The following is a 14,023-nucleotide window of genomic DNA, read 5'->3' as shown; positions in this document are numbered from 1 at the left end:
TATATATATATATATGTTAACGGTCACTAGGGACTTCGATCCACCGTATAAATATTTTAGTATTAACGTGCCCTCAGCTACCCAAAAAATAAATATAAAATAATTTAATCAGACGTTTCTAATTTGGAGCACGTGGGGAAAAAGCGAACATTGCTGATGCAAGCGCTTACGTCAAAATATTGTTCTTTTTTATGTTTTGAGAGAATTGATGTACTTGATTGAAAACTTTAGAGATTATTTCATGCAGTCACATACCCGTTCAAAGCCAATCAGAATGCGCCACTTCATCTGATATACAATGCTATAAAGTAATCTTATATATCATATTGGTGATGTAGTACGTCATACTGGCCTTCAAATGACATCTGATGACCGCACGTCATAATTTTTTCTTAATCAAGATGTCTTGAATTCAAATCTTGTAAATGTGATGTGTGAGTTTATCTTTAGCTTCGTTTGGGATGACTTTCTTACTGGTTCTTAAAACATTTTTATTAAAAATTGTTAATTAAAAATTTGTTTTAAGAAGAAATAAGAAAGTCGTTCCAAACGAAACCTTATGCTTCGTTTGGAACGGCTTTCTTATTGCTTTTTAAAACAACTTTTCATATTTAAAAGAAACATTAAGAAGTAGTAAGAAAATCGTCTCAAACAAAGTTTTAATTAGCCTAAATATTAAAAATATAAATCAAATAATTTTGAAAATGTTCAAAATTATTTTTAAAGAAGCTTTAAGCTTTGTTTGGGATAACTTTATTATTATTTTCTAAAATAACTTTTTAGTATAAAAATTTTTAGTTCAAAATTTTTTTTACTGCAAAGCTCCTTTAGAAAGTAATAAGAAAGTTGTCCAAAATAAAGTCTTAAGCTTCGTTAGGGAAAAAAATTATTGTTTTTTAAAATAGTTTTTGTGATGCCCCAGAAATCAATAGTGAAAGGATTCGTCTGACATTCTGATCGAACTCCATTCCAGTTGCCAAGCTCGGACCTGAAAATTTTAACCACATATAATGTGCTTACAAAGCCCAGCAGGTCACCAAAGCCTACAACTGAAGTCAAAGCACGGCGATGCTATCAATATGCAGGTCAATAAAAATCAAGTCAATCAATGGTCAATGAATCTATGCTACCTATTATTTTATTCAAGGAGATAAGCTACCGAAGAGTGTTGAATCTTTCATGGAGAAATTATTCTGTGATGAGTTCGGACGAGAAGAACCATTCAGATATGTGAGTATGTACATATTTGTACATAGTATATATCAAATCAGTATATACACTGTGTACACTCACATGTTCTTATGATTCTTCCAGTCCGAACACTACACAAAATAATTTCCCCATTTCATGATTAGATAAATTAGATAAATTAGAAATAAACAATCAAATTGATGAAACAGATGAATTAAGGTTTCATTTGGCACAAAATTTTTTTATTATTTTTAAAATAATTTTTTAGTGCAAAAATTTTTAATTCTAAAAAATTTTATACTTAAAAGCTACTATAAAAAAATAGTAAGAAAGTTGCTTCAAACGAAACCTAAATCAGTAACATTAATGTAAAGAATAGCTAACATAAGGCAGAGTTTAATGGCTCGATAATCCAACAAGCTCGAAATTTTACTCAAGCTTGAGCTCAAAACTCAATAAGCTTAGCTCGTGAGCTCGTCAACAAGTCAAGCTCAAGCCTGTTCCACTCACTTGCACCCTTAGCTGTGGATAGATTATTACGTGTGAAGTCTAGACGGGAGTACCGTCCGATTTTTGTGAGTGCACACAATAAAAGGTCAGTTACTATTCATCATTGTGTTTTTGCTATGCACACATCCGAACTCCGCCCGTAATAATCTTTACTAGCTGTGATGTCTAAACATCAATAAAAAAAAAACTAAGCACATAAAATATCATTCAGGTGATCTTAAATTATGGCTCAGTCATTGCATATGAGGTCAGGGCTGACATAGTCTTCCATTAATAGCTAATTTTCATGTTGAAAATCACCCATAAATAATACTAATTAATGGTCCTTAATCATATAGAATTAGAGCTTATTAATGCTTGCTTCTAACTTAAGTATGAATTAGTGATTATAAACTTTCAAGGGAGATTATTTTAAGAGTGCTTCTATGTTAAGCAAATCTGGGAACCAAAAGAAAATGGCTGATTTTCGACGGATTTTTCCAGCCAACTTCCGCCGGAATAATATATTTTCGATGAATTTTTGACGGAAAAATGTTCACATGTAAAAAAAATTGTAGAAATATTAAAATTAATAATTTAAATTAATTAATTTGGATTAGTTAATTTAAACTAGTTGATATTATTAGTTTATATAAATTATTTAATTTAAATTAGTTAATATTATTAGTTTATTTAAATTAGTTAATTAGCTAATTTTTTAATTATAAATATATAATTATTTTTCAAAAAAATTTAAAAGGGTAAATTTTTAGACTAAGCATTCTTAGTGTCTTAATTATCTGATTAAGTATGCATTAAAAAAATTATAAGTAGACATAATCGCCCGTTTAATAGGAGATTAGCCATGCATGAACAAGTTCACTTGCTTAATTTTTTTGAATTATATATATTATTGATTCTCTAATTTGTAGTAAGTAGTATGTTTTACCAAAAAAATAAAAATTAATCATATATCAGTTTATATTAGGCTTAATTTTAAGAAAATACAGCTTTAATTAGGTGGGTTGTAATGTGACATCAGTGTTTCATGTTTTTATCATCAAATCACTTTTGTAGGCTTGTATTGTTAAATTAATTTTCTGGGCTAGTATCGTCAAATCAGTTAATATGATTTGTAATATGAAATCAGTTTTCCTAACTTGTATTGTCAAATCAATTCTGCAAGGTTGTATTGTCATGTCACTATGAGAGTTAAAATATTTCCATAATATCAATTAACATTTTTTTTTATTGTTGTAGTCATTATTCGTTGATAGAACTTCTCCTGCAACAACACATCGTATCATATGACATGCAACATGCTTTAGCGCTCTAACAACCGTATCATTTAACTGCTTCAAAGTTGACTTAATGGAACTTATAAGGGGCGACAATTGCCACCAAATATATATACGAAAAATTATCATCTAATGATAACTGTCCATCGTATAACAACATGAAAGAGGGTGGTCGCACACTCATTTTGAATACCTAGATTTACAAAATAATGGTAACGCTAATTTCGTTTCATCGAGATAATCGTTAAATTCAATTAATCTAAAGAAGGTTAACTATTTTGTTTTTAATATTTTTTGGAATTATTTAGATAATTTATGAAGTCATGATAAAAATGATTTAGAATATATATCCCATGCTTATAAAATTTTAGATTGGTCTTTCAATTGTTTTAATTAAATTGCTCAAAATAAAATACTCTATCAAGTAATCCATATTGAATCCTTAAAAGGGAAATTCTTTGAAAGTGTGAATGATCCTCTTTCCCATCAAAATCAATTAAAATCTCTATACTTCTCTCCGATATAGCTAACCTTATTTTTCTCTCTCATAAAACTCCTATTTCTCTCAAGTTTTTCTTATCATTATTGTATGAGGAATCTATTTTTTGCATATCTAAACTTCCTCTTAGAAAATCAATAAAAAAATAAAGATTATACCATACAAATTTGTCTGCACGCGATGAAGAGGCGAAGACGGTAAGGTTGGGATCTGGAGAGACGAATGCAGAAAGGAGAAGCTAGGGCATCAGGCACACATTTCAAAAAGATTCGGGACAAAATCAAATCGAACGTCTAACAGGCAATTCATACTCGCATTGCCAATCGCTCCTTTAATGGGATATTTACACATGCATGTATAATCCCCAGTTGAACGAGCGATTATGCCTAATTTTAAAACTTTTTATGCGTGCTTAATCAAATAATTACGCTATTAATGATGCTTAGCCTAAAAATTTCCTCTTTTAAAAATATGTCGGAAATCTATTAGAAATGTTTCATTGGAAGTTTGCTGAAAATCCGTCAAAATATTCGTTGGTAACGAACATTTTTCTGAAATATTAAATGTAGTGTCTAATCATATAATGTTAGAGCTCATTTAGAAACAAAGATGTTTTATTGATAACAAAATAAAGCCTGATACAAAAAGTCCCACCTTGAACCAAAAAAAAATAGCCAAAGAAAAATATGGCATAAAAAGCTAAGGATAGGGCCTCCACAAACAAAAATGATGGCAACCAACTTCATAACTATCAGTTTGCTTCTTTGAATAATGGTTCTTTTTAATACTATAAAAGAATATCATAACTCCTCTGTTGTAACATTAGATTTTGTTTGGGATAATATTGTTACTGTTTTAATTTTTAAACCGCACTCATAATTTTACAATGAAGAAAATGCTTAACGGTCTCACCCAATAAAGCCAAAATTTATGGACTGCAACAAAGATTTTGTTTGGACAGCGTTCTTCCTGCTTCTTAAAGCGATTAGGTAAAAAAAATTAAATTTTTGTACTGAAAAGCCGCTTTAAGAAGGATGAAGAAAGCCGTCCCGAACAAAGCCTTAAAGCAGCTTTTTAATTCAAGAATTAAAATTTTTATACTAAAAAACTATTTTAAGAAGCAGTAAAAAGATCATTCAAAATGAAACCTAAAATTATAGATTTAAATGTGATTATTATCAAACCATCTTGAGATGTACCTAATTGGAGGAAGAAATGAGGATATTATTGCAACAAGGGAATCTTTCTTGCTTACTATAAGAGCAACATGCACAAATTATCCATTATAAGGCGGTCGGTTGGAGGACAGGACTGAAGGGAATTAGGTTGGAGAGAAGAACCGAGGGCTTGTTCTTGCGGGCTCTTGTTTCTCGATCGAAAGAGAAGATAAATTTTATGTGAAATAGAGAAGAATTTTCTCTTATTTCTCTCTTTCTAGGGTTTGTTTCAAGGAAGAAGAAGAAGTCGACATGACTGGTTTGCTTGGTCCTTTCAATTTTTCTTGTTCAAGTTCTCTGTAAGTTCTATATCTTTGCAATGTTGGCTATAAGTTTGAATCATTGATATATCTTTCTTTCTAAAGGTTTTTGAAAAAAGATTTGCAAATTACGGTTTAGAGTTTTTTGTTTGCTTTCATATTGAAAAGTTTCATTCTTAATTTTTCTAATTAAAATCATTTGCATATGTCATTCACAAATATTAATATAAGAATTACAATCGAGGTTGTCTTATGGATGTAGAGTTCTTAAGAACTCAGAATCATATAAATTGTTGTGCTCATACAAAGATCTAATAAAATCCTATAATTGTTTGCCTTCTTTACTTGTTTCAATGAAGACTTAGACTTTGCTTGGGACGAATTCTTTACTTTTTTCTCAAAAACAACTTTCTAGTACAAAATTTTCTTAGATTGAAAATTTTTATACTAAAAAGCAGATATATAAAGTAGCAAAAAAGTTGTCCCAAACAAATCTTTAATTTTGAACAGCTTTCTGATTGCTTTCTAAAAGACTATTTAAAAAAAATGATAAAAAAACTGTCTCAAACAAAATCTTAATACAACTGTATAGAAAACGTGAGGAAGACGAAAGCAAGGGGAGACCAAGATCTATAGTTCCACATCATTTGAAAAATATCAACCACCATCAACATTGCTCACACTTACCCCTCCATCTCCACTCACAAAAGCCATTTTTATAGCACAAACCAACCAAACAACATGTAAGAGCCTTATCATTCCTATTTACAACAAAGCTTTAATAGTTCATCTCTCTGAAACACAAATTCAACCAGTTTCATGATCTGGAGCTCAAGAATACCAAGCAGGTGCCCTTGCCATGCTCCTTAGAAGCCTTGTGAACGATGAATCTGCCATTTTCCCATTCTCTTCTTCCTCCAGCTCCTGCTTAGTCTTGGGGATCCCATCTGGTACATGGAAGGCTGTTTCCTTCTTCTCTGCCTTAGAGTTTCCTGCAACATATTTTTTCTGGTCTTTAGAATCCTTCTTTAGCATTGCAGTTAGCCCATGCAAGCAGCCAATAAGAGATTTTACGCCCCCAGCCTGCCTTACAAACTTCTCCACTTGCTCTCTTGGCATTTCCTCCTGTGCTTATTCAAATAAAGTTTACAAATTACAAAATAGCACTGTTATCATGACTGAGAGATTTCGGCTTCGTTTGGGGCAACTTTCGTACTGTTTTCTAAAACAGCTTTTTTAGTACAAAAAAATTCAAATTCAAGAAATTTTTGTACTAGAAAGCTATTTTAGAAAGCAAGAGAAAAGCCATACCAAATGAAGCCTTCATATGAAACATACTTGAAGATCTTTCAGTTCAAAGTAAGCCATCCAGCAGCTGTAGGCTTTGTCCCCCTCTAGAGTTGAGCAGTAAACTGGAAATGGAAAAAGTTTGCAGAAAATGGGTGACTACAATTTAGATAAGAAAATAAACATTCAGAAAAATAGAAGGCTTGAGAATATAACTACACAATGAAGACAGAAAGATGAACATTCAACCTATTTGTGTTTCAATTTTATGCATTTCGTGTTTGAAGGAGTAGCGATTACATTTGTAGAAATTTATAGAATTTAAAAGCATCCAAATTTGAAATGCATCTAATTAAAAGAAACTCTAGTAAATTTTACAATTCTGCAAAGGAAAAAAAAAATTTTGTAAGGATATCATAATAAAAATTTTGATTAGGATAGATTTGAAAATCATTAAATTTATTATTAGATGTGTGCAATATAAAGTTTTCATGCATGACACTAACATCAAAATAAATGTAGTGATTTCAAGGCAAGGCCCATCTTGACAACAATGATATCAAAACACCATGATAATTTTTTTTTTCTAATGTAAGACAAGTTCTCTACTTACAGGCAACAAAATGCACCCTTAGAATAACATTCTGATCATTTCTCCAAATTTTGGGGATTATGATTATTAACCATCTAATCCCTTCAAGGATTATCTATTGCTTGTTTTCACCAAAATTTTAAACAAACACATTATTTCTAGGGCATGGAAGAATGACCCGAAAACAAAGAAGATTAAACAACAACAACAACAACATCAAGTATCCAACTATGTGGGGTCAAATACATTAATTCTTTTTCTTCATTGTGTCCTATTAAGAGTCAAATTCTCATTTAAATCTAATAAAAAGTGGTCATTTCTAATCTTTTTTAACCAAGATTTTTAGATCTACCTCTACCTCTTAACATTGGCCAAATCTAATACATCTACTCTCCTAACTAGGTCTTCAAATGGCCGACATTTTATGTGACCAAAATCATCTAAGGTGACTCTCTCTAATCTTATTTGCCACTAGAGCTAATCCAGCCTTTTCATGTACATGCTCATTTCACATTCTACCTCTAAAAGTAAAGCCACTCATCCACCTCAGCATTCTCATCTCTGCAACAATTAACTAATTGTATGTTTCTCTTTTAATGACTAACATTCTGCACCATAAAGCATTACAAGTCTCATAACCAACTTATAGAATTTTTCCTTAAGTTTGAGGGGTACTTTTCTATCACACAACAGACCCGATGCATTTCTCCACTTCAACCATCTAACTTTAATTGTACTATGTTGACTGTAACTGCTGCACGCCAGATCGGACAAACCGCTCCTCCGACCGACATACCCAAACGACACAATCGCCTCTGTCGGTCCCACCTCACGACGATTCGCTCACCGCCTCACTCACGATAGTAATCAAACCCTAAATTTATTGCTATTATACGATAGGTTTATAACCTATTCGACCTCCTTTAACGACTAGCCTTAATCGAAAGTTCTCTCCTATTATTGGGAGGGGTAATTAACTATAGGGGCTTGCGCCTATAGGAAACCAGAACTCAGATCAAAAAGTCCTCACCAAATGAGGGTGAAATCTCTGGGTAGTGTCTTATCTACAAACCCAATCTGCCTTCTAAAAATTCCCCTGGGATCACACATCCCTAAAATTGGAAATTTTCGGAGCCCACATACTAATAATATCCCATCTATTTTATCATCACTCTGAACAGACTCAAGATATATAAAACGTGTACTCTTATTAATGACTTGATCGCCCAAAGTCACAATCCCACATAAGATCTATTACTACTAAAATTACACTCCATGTATTCGGTTTGAGATCTACTCAAACAAACATCTTTAGACTCTAAGATTGACCTCCATAATTCAAGTTTACCTTCAACTCCGTCTCTAGTCTTATCAACAAGAAGAATATCATCAACAAAAAGTATGCACCGGGATACATCCTCTTGCAAATGTCTAGTAAAAACATCCATGACTAAAGAAAAAAGATTGGGGCTTAAAGATGATCCTTGATGTAATCTAACTGAAATAGTATAATATTTGGTCCAACCTCCTTGTGCTTGAACACAAGTAATAGCTCATGCATACAATCCTCAATGACTTGAGTATAAGCATTATTAACCACTTTCTTTTTTAAAACTCTCCATAACACTTCTCTTGGAACATTATCATAAGCTTTCTCTAAATCAATAAATATCATATGTAGATCCTCCTTATTCTCCCTACACAAAATAGAAGAAAATTAAACAAATTACCCTAGTTTGTAAGGAACATGAAAAAATCACGTTAAACACATTATTGGAATGAATCTTAAAAGAACACCATTATTCAAACCTCACGTCCGACAAAATCCATAATTATTTAGATACGCCATAAAGAAACTACAGAAATAATTCATAGATCTATTAAATCATTTGAGAGGCAATTCATATGAGATTAGCCATATAGAAACTACAGAAATAATTCATGGACCTATTAAAGCTTTCAGAGGCAGTTCATATGTAGGTTTTGCTAGCGAAGATATCAATACTGAAATAGAAAACAAAGCTCTTGATCAGAATAAGCATATTAAAAACCTAAAAATCACTTCTTTCCCTATAAGAAATCTAAAACTTGCCAATATTTATTGTTTATGGATTCAGCCTTCATTTTGGCAGGATTTAGGTCAAGCCAAGCCAAATGATCTTAAGCGGGTTCATTAAGTTCCCAATTTCAGCCATAAATCATAAATTATTGAGATATGCTTGTTAGGTGTGGAATCTAAATTTTTTTCCCTGTACAACGCACGGCGCTGTGTACCCAAGCACCCTGCGCTGAACGATAGAGAGCAGAGCACCGTAGCAGTATAAATATAGCGCTGTAGCGGTGCAAGACAGAATTTTGAGCGTTGTAGTGTTGCGAGACGGACTGGACGATTTTCTTTCTCGTTTTTCTAAAGGGTTACGTCCCTTGGGTTTATTTTCTTCGAATTTTTATAGTGAATTTCTTGATGTAGTGTGGCTCCGTGAGATCTTAACTTATTTCTCCCAATTTTCATAGTGGATTTATTGGTGTAGTGTGGCTCCGTAGTTTTTTCCCTATTTTGAGTTTTTCCACGTTAATTGGTGTCCTTTATTTTTACAATGCTTTTACTTTCTTGTCTGTTTCATCGTTGTGGTGTTTACTACTCCTCATCTCTCCCCAACACTGCTCATAGTGGATTTATGGGATCTATCCAAGCCGCATGAAAAGTTACAATCCCCTCTGTATTTTTTCTCCTCACTAGCAAACCCCTCCAGGTGTCTTTACCAACGCCAGTGATTCCATACAAGAATTTTCCTCGTCAATAAATCATTTCAATGGTCTCAAAATAAAACTGACTGCACAAATCATACGCTTAATTGTAGTATTACTCTGCCATTCATAATTATGTTTACCTACAATTTACAAGATCTGGCATCCAAATTTGCATCATCAAACATTCAAGGTCCCTGAAATCCGTAAACTTGCATCAAAAAAGTTTCAGAAAATTTTATTATATTTATATAATCTATTCAGCCAATCAATTTAAAATATTTAACATCTCAAGGATTAGTAAAGACAGAAAAAACAAAGAAAGGAAGACAGAATTCATTTCATAGAAAGACAGGAAAAAAGACCACAAAAAGAATAAATAAAATAATATGATTTCGTGAGCGAAAGGTGAACCAGTGAGCTCGTCCTCAGACTTCTGCAAGAAGGGAGGGTCCTTCAGCCTCCGGTCGATCCTGCTCCGGCTGAAAGGCTCAAGCTTAGGGATTGAGGCGCTGCTCCTCTGCCCGCTGCAACACGCCACCATCGGCCTCCCCGGACGGCTACGAGAGACATCGCCGGCAGCAGACTCCAACAAAAGTGCCGATGGAGACGGCGGAGATGCGAGACATCGAAGCATTTCGGAGATCAATTGGGTTTTCTAGAGGTTTATCTTGGAGATGAAGAAAATGAAAGATATTCTACCTTTGGTCTCTGGTAATTTATGATGAGGAACGGAAGGAAACGGTAGTCTTTATTTTATTTAGAGAAAGCGCGGACGAGACAAATTTTGAGGAGTGGATAAGAAGGGAGATGTGGGCTAGAAAGCGACCGATCTGAAATATCTGCAGCCCAGCCAACTGAAAGTATCTGATGATTAGTATCGGGTTGTATTTGGGTCGGATTTGGGAGCAGAGGAGGGTGGAGTTGTAGACTAGTCGAGTTCGGCTCTTCAGTTGAAAAGCCCTCTTGAATTTGAGCTCGAGCTCGAGCTCGAGTCAAGCTTAAAAGTGAGCTCGAATTTGAATTAGTCCCACCGTAAATAAGTTTGAGTCGGCTTGCGGTCCTTGGCAGTTCGATCCGCCTTCTGCGTTGTTCGCCTTCAGCGACCGTGCGTGTCGTCTACCTCCACGCCATCTGACCGAGTCCCGCATTATGCATAGGAGTCAGCATGCGTAATCGTGTTTTGCCTCAAGCCTAGTGCGGTCCACCTCGAGCCACCTGATGTCTCGAGTTGGATTTAATTCGAATTTATGCTTATATATATATATATATATATATATATATATATATATATATATTAATAATTGTTGCGTCATGGAATATTCATGGCGGTAGAAAGTTATATAGTTTAACGTCTTAGTGTTATACGAAGATCCAACACACAAGCAGATGAAAGAGATAGGGTGCAACATTTATAAGAGATACCAGAGTTTTTACGTGGAAACCCTTGAAAAGGGGAAAAACCACAGGGTCTGACCCAGTTTGAAAGAACCTACTAGTCTTTATAGTTGATTACAAATGAGACCCTTCTTTGGGAAAGGCCTTGGCTTAATGTCACAAATGAATATCATATAGAGCGCATTATATGGTGGGAGCACAATAATCAACATAGACATATTTATTTGGTTGGCAATACCATAGTCGATAGGAAAAAGGTTTGAAAGACCGTAGTAGGAGACGAAAGTTGGAAGGACTGTAGTCGGCAGAAGACCGGGGTCAGAAAGACCATAGTTTGCGAGGGAGGTCACCATAGTAGGCGACGAATGTCAGAAGGACCGTAGTCGGTAGGAGACTGGGGTCAGAAAGATTATTGTCTAACGAGTGAGGTCAGAAGGATCGTAGTCGGCAGGAGACGGGTCAGAATGACCGTTATCTGGCGAGGAAGGTCAGAAGGAACATAGTGGATGAGGGAGGTCAGAAGGACCGTAGTCGGCAAGAGGCTGGGGATAGAAAGACCGTTGTCTTGCAAGTGAGGTCAGAAGGACCGTAGTGGGCGACGGAGATCAGAAGGACCGTAGTCAGCAGGAGAGTGGGGTGGTCAGAAAGACCGTTTTCTGGCGAGGGAGGTCGGAAGGACCATAGTAGGCGATGAAGGTCGGAAGTACTGAAGAATGTATGAGACTAGGGTTAGAAAAATCATAGTTGGCAGGAGATCGGGGTCAGAAAGACTGTAGTAGTATGGAGGTACTCCGGCAGAGCTCCGGGCGTCACGTGGTGGTCTGGCAAAAGTTCAGGCCTCAAGTAGTGGTTCGACAGCACTCCGGTGTCAGGCGGTGGTCCGGTAGTGGCACTTCATCGTTAGAGGGCACTACGGGTTCGGGTGGCACTTTTGTTGAGATAGTTGCTACTTAGTTTTGCATGTTTGATATTCTTGCAACATGTATGTTTTTGATGATTTCAAATATTATTGATTTAATTATTATTTTTTCCTAACATATTTTGAAAGAATAATTTTGCTCTTGTGTGTACTAATATTTTAAGAAAATCACTCCGGATTGTTGAAGACTTCAAATCAAAATCAGTTTAGGATTTATTGTAATTCAAGTCTGTATTTTTCATTTTATTGAGTTTGAGATAGTGTGATTGTATTTGAGTAACTGAGCACACACACCCCGGGGGAGAGTTTAAAATTCATGGTTTTTAAAACTGATCGTACGGTATGATTTTCCTTCGTACTGGATGATCTGATCAGTTATTTTCCCTACGAGCAGTCAAACGAACAGAAATGAAATTTTTCTAAGTATAGATCGTATGAGACGATCCTAGTTTCATACAAGTACGAACATCTCTGGATTGTGATCATAGAGGATGATTCAAGCTTCATACAAGGACGAATGGCTCATGTATGTTGTTGCACAAAAAAATTTTTCCAAGTATGGATCATATTGAACGATCCCAATTTTATATATGTACGAACATCTCGGGATTGTGATCGTACGGGACGATCCAAGCTTCGTACAAGGACGAACGGCTCAGGTCTGTTGTCGCATGAAAAATTTTTTTCTAACTATGGATCGTATGGGACGATCCCAGTTTTGTACAAGGACGAACTTCTCGGGTTCGTTCTCACTCATTTCATCCTGACGTTTCGTACAAACCAAATTTGAAAAATTTCATAATGTTTATCTCGGTTGAACTTAGTTCGTATTGGACGATGATCGGATACGAAATGATTTCATACTAATTCACAATAGGTTCATACACAACAGTATTTGAAATGTTCATACGTAAGAACATACGATCATACAGTACGATCATGTATGCTCAAAATTGAAATTTTCAGTTTTCTGGACGGTTTTTCGTGTCTTTCGTATAAAAGGTCCATTAAAAACTAATGTAAAAACTCTGGTCTTCGTGATTTTTCAAGGGCAATTGAAGGAGAAAGTGTTTAAGAGAGATTTCTTGCTAGTGGAATGTGAAGGGTTCACAATGTTACTCAAAGGTAAGGATCTTTGTGTGTGATTTATATTTTTCACTCTTCCTCTTATCTTTCTAGATTGCTCATGAGAAGATCTTTGAAGAAGATCTGGTTCTCTACCGACACTTGGAGGGTGTGAAAGGATGAATGTACTCTGCCTACACTTGAAGGGTATGAAAGGATGAAGGTACTCTGCCTACACTTCGAGGGTGTAAAAGGATGAAGGTACTATGCCTACACTTGGAGGGTGTGAAAGGACGAAGGTGCTTTGCCTATATTTAGAGGGTGTGAAAGGATGAATGTACTCTGTCTATACTGATAGGGTGTGAAAGGACGAATGTTCTCTGCTTACACTTGGAGGGTGTGAAAGGACGACGGTTCTCTGCCTCACCGAGGATTGGTGGAAGAGAGTTTTGTGAAGTCTTCTCCATTTTGTTGTGTGGGCAAAAGGAGAGACACTTTTGTAATAGTGCAATACCTGAAGAGAGAGTTTCAGAGAGTGGATGTAGATCAAGTTTGACCGAACCACTATAAAATTTTTTGTCATTTTATTTTCCGCTGCTTACTTACTGCAAGTTTAAATTTTATTGTTAAAAAGTTTTATTTTCAAACTTTAATAACTTGCTTTAAAATAATCAGTTTCAAATTCTAAAATCCAAGAGATGATTTTTTAAAATAAATCAATTCACCCCCCTCTTGGTTAGCCTTGGGACATAAGCTTAAGTTTAACAGCCTATTCAAGTTTCAACAACTTTGACGATCTTGAATAGTCTGGTGGTGGTTCGACAGAATCTGGGAGTGGTGTGACAGAATTTCGGCAGTGGTGTGACAGAATTCCGGTGGTGGTCAAGGAGGAGCTAGGCTGCTGGAGCTTTCTTCTTTCTCTTCCTTCTTCTCTCTTGGCTCTTGCCCCCTGTTTCAAGAGAAATGAGGTTCTATTTATAGAATTCTTGAGTGGCATGACTTGTAAATAAATAGAAGATCAAGGGTAAATTGGGAGTGGTTCGGATGGACGGTCGATCTT

The 14,023-nt window shown here is 35.1% G+C and overlaps 1 protein-coding gene across 1 annotated transcript; it reads right to left on the bottom strand.

Moving 5' to 3' along the window:
* Positions 1 to 5,513: 5,513 nt before the first annotated feature.
* Positions 5,514 to 10,321, bottom strand: LOC110113003 (CCG-binding protein 1). The gene is made up of 3 exons (XM_020845409.2): positions 9,996 to 10,321; positions 6,293 to 6,366; positions 5,514 to 6,079 (listed from the first exon to the last, which is right to left on the bottom strand). Exons 1-3 carry the CDS (start codon positions 10,216 to 10,218, stop codon positions 5,786 to 5,788), a joined length of 591 nt encoding a protein of 196 aa, XP_020701068.1. The 5' UTR covers positions 10,219 to 10,321; the 3' UTR covers positions 5,514 to 5,785.
* Between the last annotated feature and the right edge of the window lie 3,702 nt (positions 10,322 to 14,023).

The sequence above is a fragment of the Dendrobium catenatum genome, unplaced genomic scaffold (assembly GCF_001605985.2).
Source record: "Dendrobium catenatum unplaced genomic scaffold, ASM160598v2 fragScaff_scaffold_1575, whole genome shotgun sequence".
NCBI lineage: Eukaryota > Viridiplantae > Streptophyta > Magnoliopsida > Asparagales > Orchidaceae > Dendrobium > Dendrobium catenatum.
The sequence above is the reverse complement of the archived record's forward strand: the minus strand, read 5'-3'. Positions and strand labels throughout refer to the sequence as shown.

Excerpts from the sequence above, each read along its gene's own strand:
- LOC110113003 (XM_020845409.2), bottom strand. The coding sequence starts at position 10,218 with ATGCTTCGATGTCTCGCATCTCCGCCGTCTCCATCGGCACTTTTGTTG. Across the intron at positions 6,367-9,995 it reads GTCTGAGGACGAGCTCACTG|TTTACTGCTCAACTCTAGAG; the intron begins GTTCACCTTTCG and ends TTCCATTTCCAG. Across the intron at positions 6,080-6,292 it reads TTGAACTGAAAGATCTTCAA|GAGGAAATGCCAAGAGAGCA; the intron begins GTATGTTTCATA and ends GAATAAGCACAG.